At 43.7% G+C, this 20,099-nt stretch overlaps 1 protein-coding gene across 1 annotated transcript in view; it reads left to right on the top strand.

Moving 5' to 3' along the window:
• Positions 1–8,390: 8,390 nt before the first annotated feature.
• LOC115194755 (calcium uniporter regulatory subunit MCUb, mitochondrial) overlaps positions 8,391–20,099 on the top strand; it is a 28,056-nt gene continuing 16,347 nt past the window's right edge. Inside the window, exons 1-5 of the mRNA XM_029754671.1 lie at positions 8,391–8,650; positions 14,397–14,466; positions 17,305–17,475; positions 18,136–18,240; positions 19,788–19,942. Of these exons, the coding sequence (XP_029610531.1) occupies positions 8,546–8,650; positions 14,397–14,466; positions 17,305–17,475; positions 18,136–18,240; positions 19,788–19,942 (606 nt within the window). The 5' untranslated portion in view covers positions 8,391–8,545. The remainder of the gene's footprint in view (positions 8,651–14,396; positions 14,467–17,304; positions 17,476–18,135; positions 18,241–19,787; positions 19,943–20,099) is intronic.

Below are 20,099 nucleotides of genomic sequence, written 5' to 3'. Positions count from 1 at the left end.
CCCATTGGACACTTCCTGGTTGGTATCATTAATACATTATTATAAATAATTAATTATTCACTCAAATGTTTTTTTTTCTTCGTTTCTATTACAAATTTAATTTGTTGCCCTTTAAAAAAAAAAAACTTGTAAAAACCCACCATTGTCCCATTTGAGCTCTGTGGCATAGTGACAGGCATTCCTGAGGCTGTTCTGTGAGCCGTTCAATTTAGAGACGTCCGTTTTGGATCCGCTCAACTGAAAGAGTCGTTCGTTTTGGCTCCGCTCAACTGAAAGAGTCGTTCGTTTTGGCTCCTCTCAACTGAAAGAGTCGTCCGTTTTGGCTCCTCTCAACTGAAAGAGTCGTCCGTTTTGGCTCCTCTCAACTGAAAGAGACGTCCGTTTTGGATCCGCTCAACTGAAAGAGTCGTCCGTTTTGGCTCCTCTCAACTGAAAGAGACGTCCGTTTTGGATCCGCTCAACTGAGAGTCGTCCGTTTTGGATCCGCTCAACTGAAAGAGTCGTTCGTTTTGGCTCCGCTCAACTGAAAGAGTCGTTCGTTTTGGCTCCGCTCAACTGAAAGAGTCGTTCGTTTTGGCTCCTCTCAACTGAAAGAGTCGTTCGTTTTGGCTCCGCTCACCTGAAAGAGTCGTCCGTTTTGGCTCCTCTCAACTGAAAGAGTCGTTCGTTTTGGCTCCGCTCAACTGAGAGTCGTCCGTTTTGGATCCGCTCAACTGAAAGAGTCGTTCGTTTTGGCTCCGCTCAACTGAAAGAGTCGTTCGTTTTGGCTCCTCTCAACTGAAAGAGTCGTTCGTTTTGGCTCCGCTCACCTGAAAGAGTCGTCCGTTTTGGCTCCTCTCAACTGAAAGAGTCGTTCGTTTTGGCTCCGCTCAACTGAGAGTCGTCCGTTTTGGATCCGCTCAACTGAAAGAGTCGTTCGTTTTGGCTCCGCTCAACTGAAAGAGTCGTCCGTTTTGGCTCCTCTCAACTGAAAGAGTCGTTTGTTTTGGCTCCGCTCAACTGAAAGAGTCGTCCGTTTTGGCTCCGCTCAACTGAAAGAGTCGTTCGTTTTGGCTCCCAAACGGTTCACTACAGGCTTAGAAATGGAAAAGCCATTAACAAATAGTCAATATTTAATTTTAAACCTAAAACGTTGCCTACCATTATGTCAGTTAGTGAAATGTGAGTTCAAATACATTTTTACCTGACCAAATGGTCTGGGAAAGAAAAAAACTCACTGAAAAAATGAGCGTAGACCAGAATGAGGTTCTCTCCTGTTTACAAATATCTATTTTTTTTCAGTACTTCAGCATAATGCTTCCTACAGGTTTCCTCATAGTTCTATTTAAAATAATGTTGGCATTGTTCAGACAACGTTATTCTGTTGGAATATCAGTACTTCAGCATAACGTTTTATGCAGGTTTCCTCATGATTCTATTTAAGGTCATGTTCTCAGAACACAAAATATTAACATTCAAAGAATGTTCAAAACAGTTAACCTAAGCTAGCAGTGTTATAATTATGTCAAATGACCAATAATTTCCATTCTCAGAAGTTGAAACCTCCCAGGAATACTTTCAGGGAACCAGAGTAAAACATTCTCAGAACCTCCCTACAACCTAAAAATGAACATTCCCAGAACGGTCAGGAAACTTATGCTTCGTTCCCAGAAGCAATGGGAAACCAAAAATGTACGTTCCCACAACTTCCAAGGAAACAAATGTGCTAACTGGGCTCTGATCAGTCCTGGAGGGGGTCTATCTCCATCCCCCCTTGGTCAGGGCAGGGTAAAGGGCTATGGGGGCTAGTTATTTGGGAGGCCAGAGGAAGGGTGTGTAGGGGTCTGCCTGTCCCTGAGGCTAGGGCTGCAAGGACTGGGGAGGGATGTGAATGGGTGAGTTGTCCTCTAGCCTTCACTGTGTTTTGGCTTTTATTCTGATTGACTACATTATTCCATTCTAATGTTCACCCTGTATAGACCGTTCACTGACACTGATGGGGATATTAGGTTTTTAACGTCTTAGAGACCCCTTAACGCGCCAATCCCTTTAGCGGGATCGATTTGACAACAGCCAGTGAAATAGCAGAGCGCCAAATTCAAAACAACAAAAATCTCAAAATTCAAATTTCTCACACATACAAGTATTATACACCATTTTAAAGATAAGATTCTCGTTAATCCAACCACAGTGTCCGATTTCAAAAAGGCTTTACGGCAAAAGCATAACATTAGATTATGTTAGGACACCACCTAAACAAGAAAAGCCACACAGCCATTTTCCAAGCAAGGAGAGGCGTCACAAAAACCAGAAATGCAGCTAAAATGAATCACTAACCTTTTGATGATCTTCATCAGATGGCACTCATAGGACTTCATGTTACACAATACATGTATGTTTTGTTCGATAAAGTTCATATTTATATCCAAAAATCTCAGTTTACATTGGCGCGTTATGTTCAGTAATGTTTTGCCTCCAAAACCTCCAGTGATTTAGCAGAGAGCCACGTCAATTTACAGAAATACTTATCATAAACTTTGATAAAATATACAAGTGTTATGCACAGAATTAAAGATACACTTCTCCTTAATGCAACCGCTGTGTCAGATTTCAAAAAAGCTTCACGGCGAAAGCACACTTTGCAGTAATCTGAGTACGGCGCTCAGACAACAACAACAAGCCAAACAGAAACCCGCCATGTTGGAGTCAACAAAACTCAGAAATGGCATGATAAATATTCACTTACCTTTGTGATGATCTTCATCGGAATGCACTCCCAGCAATCCCAGTTCCACAATAAATGTTCGATAAAGTTAATCTTTATGTCCAAATACCTCCATTTTGTTCACTATTCCAAATGCAGAAGGCGCGCGCTTACTAAGTCCAGACGAAAAGTCAAAAAAGTTATACTACAGTTTGTAGAAACATGTCAAACGATGTATAGAATCAATCTTTAGGTTGTTTTTATCATAAATCTTCAATAAAATTCCAACCGGACATCCTTTCTCTTTAGGAATGAAGATGAGCTCAGCTCGCTCCCAAGGCTGCGCGCGTGACTGAACTCATGCCTTATCCTGGGACACCTGGTTGGAACAGCTCTTATTCTCTCCCCATTCACATAAAAGCATGAAACAAGGTTCTAAAGACTGTTGACATCTAGTGGAAGCCTTAGGAAGTGCAATATGACCCCACAGACACTGTATGTTGGGATAGGGAATCACTTGAAAAACGACAAGCCTCAGATTTCCCACTTCCTGGTTGGATTTTTCTCAGGTTTTTGCCTGCCATATGAGTTCTGTTATACTCACAGACATCATTCAAACAGTTCTAGAAATTTCAGAGTGTTTTCTATCCAAATATACTAATAATATGCATATCCTGGGCCTGAGTAGCAGGCAGTTTACTCTGGACACATTTTTCATCCGGACGTGAAAATACTGCCCCCTATCCCTAAGAAGTTTTAATGGCTGAGGCTACAATCTTTAGACCTATCATCATCTTCCACCTGGTAATCAGTCATTCTGATTTTAATTGTATTATTATTATTATTATTATTATACAAATAAACAGGACGTCATTATCAATATATTTTCTTCTTATGAAACACAGAATTGCATAATTTCTAAGATTTTATTGAGTTACAGTTCATATAAGGAAATCAGTCAATTGAAAAACATTGATTAGGCCCTAATCTATGGACTTCACAGGACTGGGAATGTTCACATTCAATCCCATTAAAATTAGATTTATACAGATGTTCATAGAAAGAATATACACAATTAGAGATTATCACAGTTAGAGATGATTGCAGTTTAGAGATGATCATAGGGTCTTTACACAAGGTGTTGTTAATATTTTCTCACCCTCCTCAAACCAGTTTGATCTAGATCAAGTAACACTGAAACATGCATGAGAGCACCAGCTGTTCCGGACAACTGTAATTACACTCTCCGTACCCGATGTGTGTAAGACCTTTAAACAGGTCACCTTTCACAAGGACGCTGGGCAAGACGGATTACCAGGACGTGTACTCCGAGCATGTGCTGACCAACTGGCAAGTGTCTTCAGTGACATTTTTAACATCTCCCTGTCTGAGTCTGTAATACCAACATGTTTCAAGCAGACCACCATAGTCCCTGTGCCCAAGAACACTAAGGTAACCTGCCTAAATGACTACCGACCTGTAGCACTCACATCTGTAGCCATGAAGTGCTTTGAAAGGCTGGTCATGGCTCATATCAACACCATTATCCCAGAAACCCTAGACCCACTCCAATTTGCATACCGCCCCAACAGATCCACAGATAACGCAGTCTCTATTACACTCCACACTGCCCTTTCACACCTGGACAAAAGAAACACCTATGTGAGAAAGCTATTCATTGACTACAGCTCAGCGTTCAACACCATAGTGCCCTCAAAGCTCATCACTAAGCTAAGGATCCTGGGACGAAACACCTCCCTCTGCAACTGGATCCTGGACTTCCTGCTGCTACTCTCTGTTGTTATCTATGCGTAGTCACTTTAATAACTCTACCTACATGTACATATTACCTCAACTACCTCGACACCGGTGCCCCTCACATTGACTCTGTACCGGTACCCCCTGCATATAGCCTCCACATTGACTCTGTACCGGTACACCCTGCATATAGCCTCCACATTGACTCTGTACCGGTACCCCCTGTATAAAGCCTCCACATTGACTCTGTACCGGTACCCCCCTGTATATAGCTTCCACATTGACTCTGTACCGGTACCCTCTGTATATAGCCTCCACATTGACTCTGTACCGGTACCCCCTGTATATAGCCTCCACATTGACTCTGTACCGGTACCCCCTGTATAAAGCCTCCACATTGACTCTGTACCGGTACCCCCTGTATATAGCCTCCACATTGACTCTGTACCGGTACCCCCCTGTATATAGCCTCCACGTTGACTCTGTACCGGTACCCCCTGTATATAGTCTCCACATTGACTCTGTACCGGTACCCCCCTGTATATAGCCTCCACGTTGACTCTGTACCGGTACCCCCTGTATATAGTCTCCACATTGACTCTGTACCGGTACCCCCTGTATATAGCCTCCACATTGACTCTGTACCGGTACCCCCTGTATATAGCCTCCACATTGACTCTGTACCGTAACACCCTGTATATAGCCTCCACATTGACTCTGTACCGGTACCCCCTGTATAAAGCCTCCACATTGACTCTGTACCGGTACCCCCTGTATATAGCCTCCACATTGACTCTGTACCGGTACCCCCTGTATAAAGCCTCCACATTGACTCTGTACCGGTACCCCCTGTATATAGTCTCCACATTGACTCTGTACCGGTACCCCCTGTATAAAGCCTCCACATTGACTCTGTACCAGTACCCCCTGTATATAGCCTCCACATTGACTCTGTACCGGTACCCCCCTGTATATAGCCTCCACGTTGACTCTGTACCGGTACCCCCTGTATATAGCCTCCACATTGACTCTGTACCGGTACCCCCTGTATATAGCCTCCACATTGACTCTGTACCGGTACCCCCTGTATATAGCCTCCACATTGACTCTGTACCAGTACCCCCTGTATATTTTTTATTTATTTTTTTATTTCACCTTTATTTAACCAGGTAGGCAAGTTGAGAACAAGTTCTCATTTACAATTGCGACCTGGCCAAGATAAAGCAAAGCAGTTCGACAACATACAAAAACACAGAGTTACACATGGAGTAAAACAACATACAATCAATGATGCAGTAGAAAAAAATAAGACTATATACAATGTGAGCAAATGATGTGAGATAATGGAGGTAAAGGCAAAAAAATGCCACCAAAGTAAATAAAGTATGGCAAGAAAAAACACTGGAATGGTAGATTTGTAGTTTGAAGAAAGTTAAAAGTTAAAATATAAATAATATGGTGCAAAGGAGCAAAATAAATAAAATAAATAAATACAGTAGGGGAAAAGGTAGTAGTTTGGGCTCAATTAAAGATGGGCTATGTACAGGTGCAGAGATCTGTGAGCTGCTCTGACAGCTGGTGCTTAAAGCTAGTGAGGGAGATAAGTGTTTCCAGTTTTAGAGATTTTTGTAGTTCGTTCCAATCATTGGCAGCTGAGAACTGGAAGGAGAGACGACCAAAGGAGGAGTTGGCTTTAGGGGTGACCAGAGAGATATACCTGCTGGAGCGCGTGCTACAGGTGGGTGCTGCTATGGTGACCAGTGAGCGGAGATAAGGGGGGACTTTACCTAGCAGGGTCTTGTAGATGACCTGGAGCCAATGTGTTTGGCGACGATGATGAAGTGAAGGCCAGCCAACGAGAGCATACAGGTCGCAGTGGTGGGTTGTATATGGGGCTTTGGTGACAAAACGGATGGCACTGTGATAGACTGCATCCAGCTTGTTGAGTAGGGTATTGGAGGCTATTTTGTAAATGACATCGCCGAAGTCGAGGATTGGTAGGATGGTCAGTTTTACGAGGGTATGTTTGGCAGCATGAGTGAAGGATGCTTTGTTGCGAAATAGGAAGCCAATTCTAGATTTCACTTTGGATTGGAGATGATTGATGTGAGTCTGGAAGGAGAGTTTACAGTCTAACCAGACACCTAGGTATTTGTAGTTGTCCACAAATTCTAAGTTAGAACCGTCCAGAGAAGTTATGCTGGATGGGCGGGCAGGTGCAGGCAGCGATCGGTTGAAGAGCATGCATTTAGTTTTACTTGTGTTTAGGAGCAGTTGGAGACCACGGAAGGAGAGTTGAATGGCATTGAAGCTCGTCTGGAGGGTTGTTAACACAGTGTCCAAAGAAGGGCCAGAAGTATACAGAATGGTGTCGTCTGCGTAGAGGTGGATCAGAGATTCACCAGCAGCAAGAGCGACATCATTTATGTATACAGAGAAAAGAGTTGGCCCAAGAATTGAACCCTGTGGTACCCCCATAGAGACTGCCAGAGGTCCAGACAGTAGGCCCTCCGATTTGACACACTGAACTCTGTCAGAGAAGTAGTTGGTGAACCAGGCGACGCAATCGTTTGAGAAACCAAGGCTACTAAGTCTGCCGATGAGGATGTGGTGATTAACAGAGTCAAAAGCTTTGGCCAGGTCAATGAATTGACTCTGTACCGGTACCCCCTGTATAAAGCCTCCACATTGACTCTGTACCGGTACCCCCCTGTATATAGCTTCCACATTGACTCTGTACCGGTACCCCCTGTATATAGCCTCCACATTGACTCTGTACCGGTACCCCCTGTATAAAGCCTCCACATTGACTCTGTACCGGTACCCCCCTGTATATAGCCTCCACATTGACTCTGTACCGGTACCCCCTGTATATAGCCTCCACATTGACTCTGTACCGGTACCCCCTGTATATAGCCTCCACATTGACTCTGTACCGGTACCCCCTGTATATAGCCTCCACATTGTTATTTACTGCTACTCTTTAATTATTTGTTATTCTTATGTCTTACTATCCTCAAATGATACTGGATTTATTAGGGTTTTCTAACTTGATAATATAATTTTATGATCCGTCATACTGTAAACGTGGGAAATAAGAAACAAATACGTTCTGGATCTGATCTCAGTTTGTATTAAAGAAACGCCAAGTATCGATCACTGTCAGTTTGTAATAAAGTATCGATCACTGTCAGTTTGTAATAAAGTATCGATCACTGTCAGTTTGTAATAAAGTATCGATCACTGTCAGTTTGTAATAAAGTATCGATCACTGTCAGTTTGTAATAAAGTATCGATCACTGTCAGTTTGTAATAAAGTATCGATCACTGTCAGTTTGTAATAAAGTATCGATCACTGTCCGTTTGTATTAAAGTATCGATCACTGTCAGTTTGTATTAAAGTATCGATCACTGTCAGTTTGTAATAAAGTATCGATCACTGTCAGTTTGTATTAAAGTATCGATCACTGTCAATTTGTATTAAAGAAACGGCATGTATCGATCACTGTCAGTTTGTATTAAAGAAACGGCATGTATCGATCACTGTCAGTTTGTATTAAAGAAACGGCATGTATCGATCACTGTCAGTTTACTGAATAATTTGGTGATTTCACTATTCTGAAATTTCGGAGCTATTTTAAAAAATAGTTTCAAGAGTTTTCAGGTGTTTCATTAAAGTTTCCAGCTAATATAAGCCATGTATGTTGTATACTTGTTTTGCAGCTCAGTAAGTTTATCAGCAAGATCTGAAAATAAAATCTTGTTTTGAGGTGTTTAAAATTGTACCCATACACATGGCATACAACAAAACCAACATTATCTAGTTTGGAAATCAATATAACCCACCTCCCATCTTTGGAAGCGCAATATAATTATCTATCATTCTGATTTATTGATCAACTTCCGACCCTATCCAACGTCAAGTTCTACAGTAAACATTCCACCAATGAGAAGACCTGATTTGACACGGGGCGGAGAGGTGCGCCCTTCAGTGTATTCAACAGCGATGGAAGTTTTTTATTATTAAAGTTGCGTATAAACTTAACCGGTTCCGTTCAATCTCGTTCGTTTTGCTTTGTCTCGTTTTTTATCGTGTTTTTAACCATGATTTGGTTCAGTAGAGTTACCAAACTTCACTACGGAGTTCTCCGTTGTTCGCTCTCCTCTGCCTCTGGCAAAAGTTACAGCGCGATTCAAGTTCCCTACTTGGTGAGTTCTGATCAATAAGTGTATATCATGCATGTTATACATGAATGCATAGGGAACTAGGCACTTTGTATATGTTATTGTTGTACAGTAGACCTAGTATTCATAACCAAAGCTCTCTCTCTCTCTTCACTCCACATTTCCGCAGTCTTTTAGAGAATCAGCTCGAATGAAATGTTATCCCCATTACCGTATACACAGAGTCAGCCATGAACAAAGAGAACCGAATCATGGGTATAAAAAAAAACCTGTTTTAAAAATGTGTTTCCATTGTCCCAGAAGAAGGTCAGACACTCCTTTCTCTCTCTTATTGATGACAGCGAGAACGCGCGCCAAGTGTGCGCAGGGGGGCGTGGATGTGTGTCACGGTGGTGAATCATTTGTGTGGAAGTAGAACAGTCTTGGAAAATCACTGGCAAAATGGAGTCAAAACTGGCACGCAAATAATTTGCTTCAGCTCAACAGGAAACATGATATATTTTACTGCTTTCAGGAAGCTGATAGTGGCGACACCCATAAATAAGGACAGGATACAGAAAGTTAGGGCAGTGTTGCGGTTAGCCGATAATAGCAGGATTTTGGCCATTAAAAACATTGAAAAAGCAGAGTGTCAATTGTCCAGGAGAAAATGTTTATTCCATTGTGAACTCATCTGCTTTTTTTTTAGCCTATTCAGTGATGGAAAACACATTTGACCAGTCATGCTTGTCGTTCTCTAAGGTTAATGTGCATCATTTAGTGGAATTAAATTGGCACGAATTCCTTATGTATCATATTTATCAAACAGCATGGAGACACAGAGCCTTGGAGAGGGAATATCTATCAGATAAACAGCATAGAGACACAGAGCCTTGGAGAGGGAATATCTATCAGATAAACAGCATAGAGACACAGAGCCTTGGAGAGGGAATATCTATCAGATAAACAGCATAGAGACACAGAGCCTTGGAGAGGGAATATCTATCAGATAAACAGCATAGAGACACAGAGCCTTGGAGAGGGAATATCTATCAGATAAACAGCATAGAGACACAGAGCCTTGGAGAGGGAATATCTATCAGATAAACAGCATAGAGACACAGACATCATCTGACATCTAATACAGGTCACAGTGCAGTAAGGATACAGGTCACAGCTCAGTAAGGATACAGGTCACAGCTCAGTAAGGATACAGGTCACAGCGCTCAGTAAGGATACAGGTCACAGCGCAGTAAGGATACAGGTCACAGCGCTCAGTAAGGATACAGGTCACAGCTCAGTAAGGATACAGGTCACAGCTCAGTGAGGATACAGGTCACAGCGCAGTAAGGATACAGGTCACAGCTCAGTAAGGATACAGGTCACAGCTCAGGAAGGATACAGGTCACAGCGCAGTAAGGATACAGGTCACAGCTCATTAAGGATACAGGTCACAGTTCAGTAAGGATACAGGTCACAGTGCAGTAAGGATACAGGTCACAGCCCAGTAAGGATACAGGTCACAGCTCAGTAAGGATACAGGTCACAGCGCAGTAAGGATACAGGTCACAGCTCAGTAAGGATACAGGTCACAGCTCAGTAAGGATACAGATCACAGCTCAGTAAGGATACAGGTCACAGCTCAGTAAGGATACAGGCCACAGCTCAGTAAGGATACAGGTCACAGCTCAGTAAGGATACAGGTCACAGCGCTCAGTAAGGATACAGGTCACAGCTCAGTAAGGATACAGGTCACATTGTAGTAAGGATACAGGTCACAGCTCAGTAAGGATACAGGTCACAGCTCAGTAAGGATACAGGTCACAGCTCAGTAAGGATACAGGTCACAGCTCAGTAAGGATACAGGTCACAGCTCAGTAAGGATACAGGTCACAGCTCAGTAAGGATACAGGTCACAGCTCAGTAAGGATACAGGTCACAGCGCTCAGTAAGGATACAGGTCACAGCTCAGTAAGGATACAGGTCACAGCTCAGTAAGGATACAGGTCACAGCTCAGTAAGGATACAGGTCACAGCGCTCAGTAAGGATACAGGTCACAGCTCAGTAAGGATACAGGTCACAGCTCAGTAAGGATACAGGTCACAGCTCAGTAAGGATACAGGGCACAGCTCAGTAAGGATACAGGTCACAGCTCAGTAAGGATACAGGTCACAGTGCAGTAAGGATACAGGTCACAGTGCAGTAAGGATACAGGTCACAGCGCTCAGTAAGGATACAGGTCACAGCTCAGTAAGGATACAGGTCACAGTGCAGTAAGGATACAGGTCACAGCTCAGTAAGGATACAGGTCACAGCTCAGTAAGGATACAGGTCACATTGTAGTAAGGATACAGGTCACAGCTCAGTAAGGATACAGGTCACAGCGCTCAGTAAGGATACAGGTCACAGCGCAGTAAGGATACAGGTCACAGCGCAGTAAGGATACAGGTCACAGCGCTCAGTAAGGATACAGGTCACAGCTCAGTAAGGATACAGGTCACAGTGCAGTAAGGATACAGGTCACAGCTCAGTAAGGATACAGGTCACAGCTCAGTAAGGATACAGGTCACAGCGCAGTGAGGATACAGGTCACAGCTCAGTAAGGATACAGGTCACAGCTCAGTAAGGATACAGGCCACAGCTCAGTAAGGATACAGGTCACAGCTCAGTAAGGATACAGGTCACAGCTCAGTAAGGATACAGGTCACAGCTCAGTAAGGATACAGGTCACAGCTCAGTAAGGATACAGGTCACAGCTCAGTAAGGATACAGGTCACAGCTCAGTAAGGATACAGGTCATTGCATCGTCAACTTATATGTTCTGTTATTATTAGTTACCATAATGTAAATGTGATCTCTGTCATTCTGAGCACCATGTGTGGACGCCCTAATCAGGTTACGCACCCAATGCGCTAAATATCTCAGATGTCCTGTAAATTAAAATGCTGCAGGTCAAATGTCCTGTAAATTAGAATGCTGCAGGTCAAATGTCCTGTAAATTATAATGCTGCAGGTCAAATGTCCTGTAAATTAGAATGCTGCAGGTCAAATGTCCTGTAAATTATAATGCTGCAGGTCAAATGTCCTGTAAATTAGAATGCTGCAGGTCAAATGTCCTGTAAATTATAATGCTGCAGGTCAAATGTCCTGTAAATTAGAATGCTGCAGGTCAGATGTCCTGTAAATTAAAACGCTGCAGGTCAAATGTCCTGTAAATTAAAATGGTGCAGGTCAAATGTCCTGTAAATTAAAATGGTGCAGGTCAAATGTCCTGTAAATTAAAATGCTGCAGGTCAAATGTCCTGTAAATTAAAATGCTGCAGGTCAAATGTCCTGTAAATTAAAATGGTGCAGGTCAAATGTCCTGTAAATTAAAATGGTGCAGGTCAAATGTCCTGTAAATTAAAATGGTGCAGGTCAAATGTCCTGTAAATTAAAATGCTGCAGGTCAAATGTCCTGTAAATTAAAATGCTGCAGGTCAAATGTCCTGTCCTGTAAATTAAAATGCTGCAGGTCAAATGTCCTGTAAATTAAAATGGTGCAGGTCAAATGTCCTGTAAATTAAAATGCTGCAGGTCAAATGTCCTGTAAATTAAAACGCTGCAGGTCAAATGTCTTGTAAATTAAAATGCTGCAGGTCAGATGTCCTGTAAATTAAAATGCTGCAGGTCAGATGTCCTGTAAATTAAAATGCTGCAGGTCAAATGTCCTGTAAATTGGTGGAGGGAGGGAGTGAATCCTGCAGTAGTTATTCCCTATGCTGTTCTGTCCTGTGTAAACCTATTCTAGACTGGTGGAGGGAAGGAGGGAGGGAGGGAATGAGGGAGGGAGGGAATGAGGGAGGGAGGGAATGAGGGAGGGAGGGATGAGGGAGGGAGGGAATGAGGAAGGCATTGAGGGAGGAAGGGAGGGGCATGCTGCTGAGGGCTACTGATAGTATCCATGTGTGTCTCGAGTTGGATCAAATCTCTCTCCCTCCCTCTCTCTGTGTCTCTCTCTCTCTTTGTGTGTCTCTCTCTCTGTCTCTCTCTCTCTCTCCCTCTCTCTCTCTCTCTCTCTCTCTCTCTGTCTGTTTGTGTGTGTTGGATGTAACATAAGGAGACTATCTGTGTTGTCTCTTTCTCCCTGCCTTTCTCTCACTCATAGTTGGCTGTTATCTTCAGGCTTTCAGCCAGCTCTGCTGACTGCAATCACAACCATAATAATTGGGGCGAGAGAACAAAAACTCCAACTGTCTCTCTCTCTCTCTCTCTCTCTCTCTCTCTCTCTCTCTCACACACACTGTGTCTTTCTCTCTCCTTCCCTAGCTGTGCTGGCTGAACAGTGTTGATGGTATCCTAGAGACAGGTTGGCAGTATGATGGTGTCCTAGAGACAGGTTGGCAGTATGATGGTGTCCTAGAGAAAGGTTGGCAGTATGTTGGTATCCTAGAGACAGGTTGGCAGTATGTTGGTATCCTAGAGACAGGTTGGCAGTATGTTGGTATCCTAGTGACAGGTTGGCAGTATGATGGTGTCCTAGAGACAGTTTGGCAGTATGTTGGTATCCTAGAGACAGGTTGGCAGTATGTTGGTATCCTAGAGACAGGTTGGCAGTATGTTGGTATCCTAGAGACAGGTTGGCAGTATGTTGGTATCCTAGAGACAGGTTGGCAGTATGTTGGTATCCTAGTGACAGGTTGGCAGTATGTTGGTATCCTAGAGACAGGTTGGTAAATGTTGGTATCCTAGTGACAGGTTGGCAGTATGTTGGTATCCTAGAGACAGGTTTGCAGTATGTTGGTATCCCAGAGACAGGTTGGTAAATGTTGGTATCCTAGAGACAGGTTGGCAGTATGTTGGTATCCTAGAGACAGGTTGGCAGTATGTTGGTATCCTAGAGACAGGTTGGCAGTATGTTGGTATCCCAGAGACAGGTTGGTAAATGTTGGTATCCTAGAGACAGGTTGGCAGTATGTTGGTATCCTAGAGACAGGTTGGCAGTATGTTGGTATCCTAGAGACAGGTTGGCAGTATGTTGGTATCCTAGAGACAGGTTGGCAGTATGTTGGTATCCTAGAGACAGGTTGGCAGTATGTTGGTATCCTAGAGACAGGTTGGCAGTATGTTGGTATCTTAGTGACAGGTTGGCAGTATGTTGGTATCCTAGAGACAGGTTGGCAGTATGTTGGTATCCTAGAGACAGGTTGGCAGTATGTTGGTATCCTAGAGACAGGTTGGCAGTATGTTGGTATCCTAGAGACAGGTTGGCAGTATGTTGGTATCCTAGAGACAGGTTGGCAGTATGTTGGTATCCTAGAGACAGGTTGGCAGTATGTTGGTATCCTAGAGACAGGTTGGCAGTATGTTGGTATCCTAGAGACAGGTTGGTAAATGTTGGTATCCTAGAGACAGGTTGGCAGTATGTTGGTATCCTAGAGACAGGTTGGCAGTATGTTGGTATCCTAGAGACAGGTTGGCAGTATGTTGGTATCCTAGAGACAGGTTGGCAGTATGTTGGTATCCTAGAGACAGGTTGGCAGTATGTTGGTATCCTAGAGACAGGTTGGCAGTATGTTGGTATGCTAGAGACAGGTTGGTAAATGTTGGTATCCTAGAGACAGGTTGGCAGTATGTTGGTATCCTAGTGACAGGTTGGCAGTATGTTGGTATCCTAGAGACAGGTTGGCAGTATGTTGGTATCCTAGAGACAGGTTGGCAGTATGTTGGTATCCTAGAGACAGGTTGGCAGTATGTTGGTATCCTAGAGACAGGTTGGTAAATGTTTTTCTCTCTCTCTCTGTTCTCCAGTCCAGACAGTGGTGTAGATATGGTGCACCGAGACCAGTTCACTACTACAGCACCCTGCCACCTGCCACAGGTAACACAAAAAACACACTGTTTTGAAAGTCTCTGAAAATGTTTTGTTACTAGTCTACCTGTTTAATTTGGATCTACACGACTTTTAAAATCCATCGCGGAGCCCCTCATATTAAAATCCTACCATCGTGGAGCCCCTCACATTAAATCCTACCATCGCGGAGCCCCTCACATTAAATCCTACCATCGTGGAGCCCCTCACATTAAATTCTACCATCGCGGGGCCCCTCACATTAAATTCTACCATCGCGGGGCCCCTCACATTAAATCCTACCATCGCGGGGCCCCTCACATTAAATCCTACCATCGCTGAGCCCCTCACATTAAATCCTACCATCGCGGGGCCCCTCACATTAAATCCTACCATCGCTGAGCCCCTCACATTAAATCCTACCATCGCGGAGCCCCTCACATTAAATCCTACCATCGCTGAGCCCCTCACATTAAATCCTACCATCGCGGAGCCTAAATTCCTTTCTACCAACGATAAAGGTGGGAGTAATGAAGAGGACAGTGTTTGCTCTATCACAGCTGAAGGATCTTTCAAACGAACACAAAGGGTTCTACAAGCAGTTGTTACAAGAGCTTTGTCCAAATACCGATGGACTCAACTAAAAAAAAGATGATATCAGACCAGAGAGGTCCAGCACCTGAAGAACAGTTTGTAGTTCTCCCAGGGAGAGGTGGATATCAGACCAGAGTGGTCCAGCACCTGAAGAACAGTTTGTAGTTCTCCCAGGGAGAGGTGGATATCAGACCAGAGTGGTCCAGCACCTGAAGAACAGTTTGTAGTTCTCCCAGGGAGAGATGGATATCAGACCAGAGAGGTCCAGGACCTGAAGAACAGTTTGTAGTTCTCCCAGGGAGAGATGGATATCAGACCAGAGAGGTCCAGGACCTGAAGAACAGTTTGCAGGTCTCCCAGGGAGAGGTGGATATCAGACCAGAGAGGTCCAGGACCTGAAGAACAGTTTGTAGTTCTCCCAGGGAGAGGTGGATATCAGACCAGAGAGGTCCAGCACCTGAAGATCAGTTTGCAGGTCTCCCAGGGAGAGGTGTAGAGATTTGCAAGATGAAAACAAACAGGAAGTCCTCTCAATATAATATTCGATTTTATTTGGAACGACAAGCCAGACAAAATGAAACAGGCCTATTTATATAATGATTCTGAATTCGGAGGGCAGAAATTATTACATTGTAAAACACTAAAACCTCTCACTAAAGGCTTCAGTCATACAAAAAGTTAGACTTAAATCCAAACAGGTTCTCTAACAGATTATTGCGAATGTCTCACCCCGTGTTCAAGAACGGTCTTTTTCCTTTTTATTCAGATTACAACCTCTCACTTTAAGTTATTTCAAAATGGAATCTCCAAAAAAATCGCTATTTTTAAAACCAGTATTAGAAAGTTGGTTTCGGTTTCAGTTTAATCCTCCAGAAAAGACAGAACAAATATTACAACAAATATTACGGTTAAACTGAAATATACAGATTGATAAAAATAAATAAAATACAAATGTTTTGGGGGAAAAAATGCTTAAACGGTATCATCTTTGTAAATGATATCATGAATAGGACTGGTGGAGTTATGTCACACATGCAGCTAACAAAAACATATATGGAAATATCTGTCCTAATTACAACCAACTATTTGCAGTAAAAAAATGGAAGAGGCAAGTGGAAGGGAACTTGTCTGTCAGCATTAAAGACTGTCACGCCTTGACCACAATGAGCCTTTGGTTCTCTATGGTGTAGTAGGTCAGAGCGTGACTAGGGGGTGTTCTAGTTTAATATTTCTATGTTGGTGTGCTTGGTATGGTTCCCAATTAGAGGCAGCTGGTAATCGTTGCCTCTAATTGGGGATCATATTTAGGTAGCCTTTTTCCCCATTTGTGTTTTTGTGGGATCTTGTTTTGAGTTAAGTGCCTGTAGCACCTCTGATGTCACGGTCTGTTGTTTGTTTCTTTTTTTGTTTGGAAGTTTCGCTTGAATAAATATGTGGAACTTTAATCACGCTGCGCCTTGGTCCGTCTCTCCACACGATCGTGACAAAGACCAAAATTGGTTAAAGAAAATTGTGATGAATAAAAAAAGGACCCGAAGGTTGACAGCCATATTTGCAACATAGTTGGGAAGAGATTTTTCGATGTCCCTATTCCACGGCACGTGGTTTATGACCTGATACGCAAAACGACACCATATTCCAAAATTAGAATTGTTTCAATTTAAATTATTTTACAAAGAATTCTTTCAACCAATAGAATGTTATATATATATATATATATATGACCTCTCTATATAGTGCATTTGGAAAGTATTCAGACCCCTTGACTTTTTCCAAATATTGTTAAGTTACAGCCTTATTCTAAAATTGTTATTATTCATTATTCAATTTAAATTATCAAAGCATCTATAAATACTTATGTAAATGTACTTATGTTTTTAATTTTGAATACATTTGCAAAAATTGTCTAAAAACCTGTTTTTCGCTTTGTCATTATGGAGTATTGTGTGTAGTTTGAGAAAAACTCAGTCAAGTGAAATCCATAGATTAGGGCCTAATGAATATATTTCAATAGACTGATTTCCTTATATGACCTGTAACTCCTCTCTCCCCCCACCTCTTCTCTCTCTCTCCTCCCCCTCGTCTCCTCTCTCTCCTCCCCCTCGTCTCCTCTCTCTCCACCCACCTCTTCTCTCTCTCTCCTCCCCCTCGTCTCCTCTCTCTCCACCCACCTCTTCTCTCTCTCTCCTCCCCCCTCCATCTCCCCTCTCTCCACCCCCCTCCGTCTCCTATCTCTCCTCCTCCCCCCATCTCCTCTCTCCGTCTCCTCTCCAGATATATCTGTACAGTATAAGTATGGACGACCAGTGTTGTCTCTCCCCCTGCCCTCCCGTAGTGAGTTGTGTCAGTTCAGTCTACGTCCCATGTTGATGACAGTAACAGACCTACTCTCAGACATACAGAGAGAGGACCCTGGAGTAGCTATTGCAGCTGTACTGAACACAGGTAGGTGAACACACATACATAAACACACACCCCTGCATGCCTCAAGGCTGTGTTAGCCTGCTGAGCTAAAGCTTAGGCATTAGCTCCAGGAACTAACAGAAGTCTTCAGGTCTGTTAATGTTGTGGATTCACAACCATTGTGTAAAAATATCAACATCTTCACTAACCTATTCTGACAGTAACAACATCCCTTTGTCTTCTGCTCTCTTCTTACCCTCTCTTCTCTCCTTTCCTCCACCCCCCCTCCTCCTCCTCTTCACCCCCCTCCTCCTCTCATCCTCCTCCTCCTCTTCCTCCTCCTCTTCCTCCTCCTCCTCTTCACCCCCCCTCCTCCTCCTCTTCCTCCTCCTCGTCCTCCTCCTCCTCTTCACCCCCCCTCCTCCTCCTCCTCCTCTTCCTCCTCCTCTTCCTCCTCCTCCTCTTCACCCCCCCTCCTCTTCCTCCTCTTCCTCCTCCTCCTCTTCACCCCCCTCCTCCTCCTCCTCCTCCCCTCCTCCTCTCCTCCTCTTCCTCCTCCTCCTCTCCTCCTCCTCCTCTCCTCCCCCTCTTCACCCCCCTTCCTCATCTTCCTCCCCTCCTCCTCCTCCTCTTCCTCCTCCTCCTCTCCTCCCTCTCTTCACCCCCTTCCTCCTCCTCCTCCCCTCCTCCTCCTCCTCCCAGATGGAGAGAGGGTATGCACTACCACCTCTATAGACACAGTTCTCAATCAAGACTTCCAGATCCTCATCAACAGCACCATCTACAGGATACACTCCCCGGGCAGAGGTACCCAACGCTGTCTGTCTGTCTGTCTGTCTGTCTGTCTGTCTGTCTGTCTGTCTGTCTGTCTGTCTGTCTGTCTGTCTGTCTGTCTGTCTGTCTGCCTGCCTGCCTGCCTGCCTGCCTGCCTGCCTGCCTGTCTGCCTGCCTGCCTGTCTGTCTGTCTGTCTGTCTGTCTGTCTAACTACTTTTTGTTGTTAACATATTAACCTAACACGTTAAGTTTTTACAATTTAAGTAATAGTTTGTTTTTAAAATAAGCAAGTTGCTACTTTTACAATACTATTTAACATTTTCTTTGTTAGCACAAATTAAATAAAAATGAAAATCCCTCCCATGTTCGCGCTCTTCCTGTTTCTGCTCTGCACTCTCTTGACCAATCAACATGATGCAAATGTACAGGGACAGAGGTAAACAGTGGACAGACTGCTGTTTGTTGCTAACAGCAACAGTGAAACAGAACTGTGTTTTTGGCGTTCGTTTCCTTGTTCCTTGTCAATCATTGGCTCATTGGTGAAATTAGCATTATGACAATATCTTTAATTAAATCATTCAAAACCCTTTATTAATGTAATTGCAGACAGAAGTTAACATTCAGGAACATAACACGCATGTTTCAGAGCAAGTTCTGCATCAAAGGTCCCAAGTTATTTTATTAAACCCTAAATCCAGCCCTCGTGATGTCACTGCCTACGTCATTACCTTCTACTCATGAGACCAACACCATGCCTACTCAACACTAAAACTCTTGTTTCTATAGCTGTCTAAAAGCTTAGCAGTAAATGTCCAAGTTGATTTACAGTGGAATGTCTGACTAATCTCTTATCTCTTACACTCCCTTGTCTTCACAGTCCCACATTTCTCTTTATAAGAGCAAAGAGACCAGAAAACAACTGTGGAACAAATACTAAACCTCTACAATGAATATATATATATTGTTAATCTGTAGTCTAGGACCCTATACATGTAAGGAGGGAAGGGTCTTATAACCCTTTCTCTTCTATTAATACAACATCAATCAGTTATTATAATACATCAAGCCCCTATCATGACCCCTTTCAGTGTTTTGGTATTGATCTGAGTATCAGGTGGAAACTCAGCTCCTGTAATTGGGGGAAAATAGCGATGTCAGGGGGAGACTGAAGGTTTTGTGCAGCAGAAGCTCAACACCTTGTTACCTTCAAAAGGTTACAACGTTACTTACTGTGGAAAGTAACATAAACGCATGACTTTTAATGGAAGTAACGCTGGAACCTAACAAGTCACTGATAAAAATAACGTTCCCCAACTGACCATGAACCAGATATTATATTATATCCTTTCTTTCTGTTCTCTCTCCTCCTCTCTCCTCTCCTCCTCTCTCCTCCCTCCCTCTGCTCCTCTCTCCTCTCCTCCTCTCTCCTCCCTCCTTCTCTCCTCCTTCCCTCTGCTCCTCTCTCCTCCCTCTGCTCCTCTCCTCCTCTCTCCTCCCTCCCTCTCCTCTCCTCCCTCCCTCCCTCCTCTCTCCTCTCCTCCTCTCTCCTTCCTCCCCTCTCCTCTCCTCCCCCTATCAGAGTCTCCAGAACATTCCACCAGTATAGATGACATGAAGACAGTAGTCCACATGCTCCAGTCAGCTCTCAACCTGCCAGAACACCAGCTGCTGAGACAGACTCAGCTTCTCCGCAGGCTGGATACACTGAAACAGGAGCTGGGACCTCTGGAGCTGGTATTATACACACACACACACACACACACACACACACACACACACACACACACACACACACACACACACACACACACACACACACACACACACACACACTACAATCCCCCAACCCTACTCTACCATACCTCCATAGGTACTATACACACAGACAGAC

The sequence above is a fragment of the Salmo trutta genome, chromosome 5 (assembly GCF_901001165.1).
Source record: "Salmo trutta chromosome 5, fSalTru1.1, whole genome shotgun sequence".
Classification (NCBI taxonomy): Eukaryota; Metazoa; Chordata; class Actinopteri; order Salmoniformes; family Salmonidae; genus Salmo; species Salmo trutta.
Note: the sequence above shows the minus strand (reverse complement) of the source record. Positions and strands in the feature narration are given on the sequence as shown.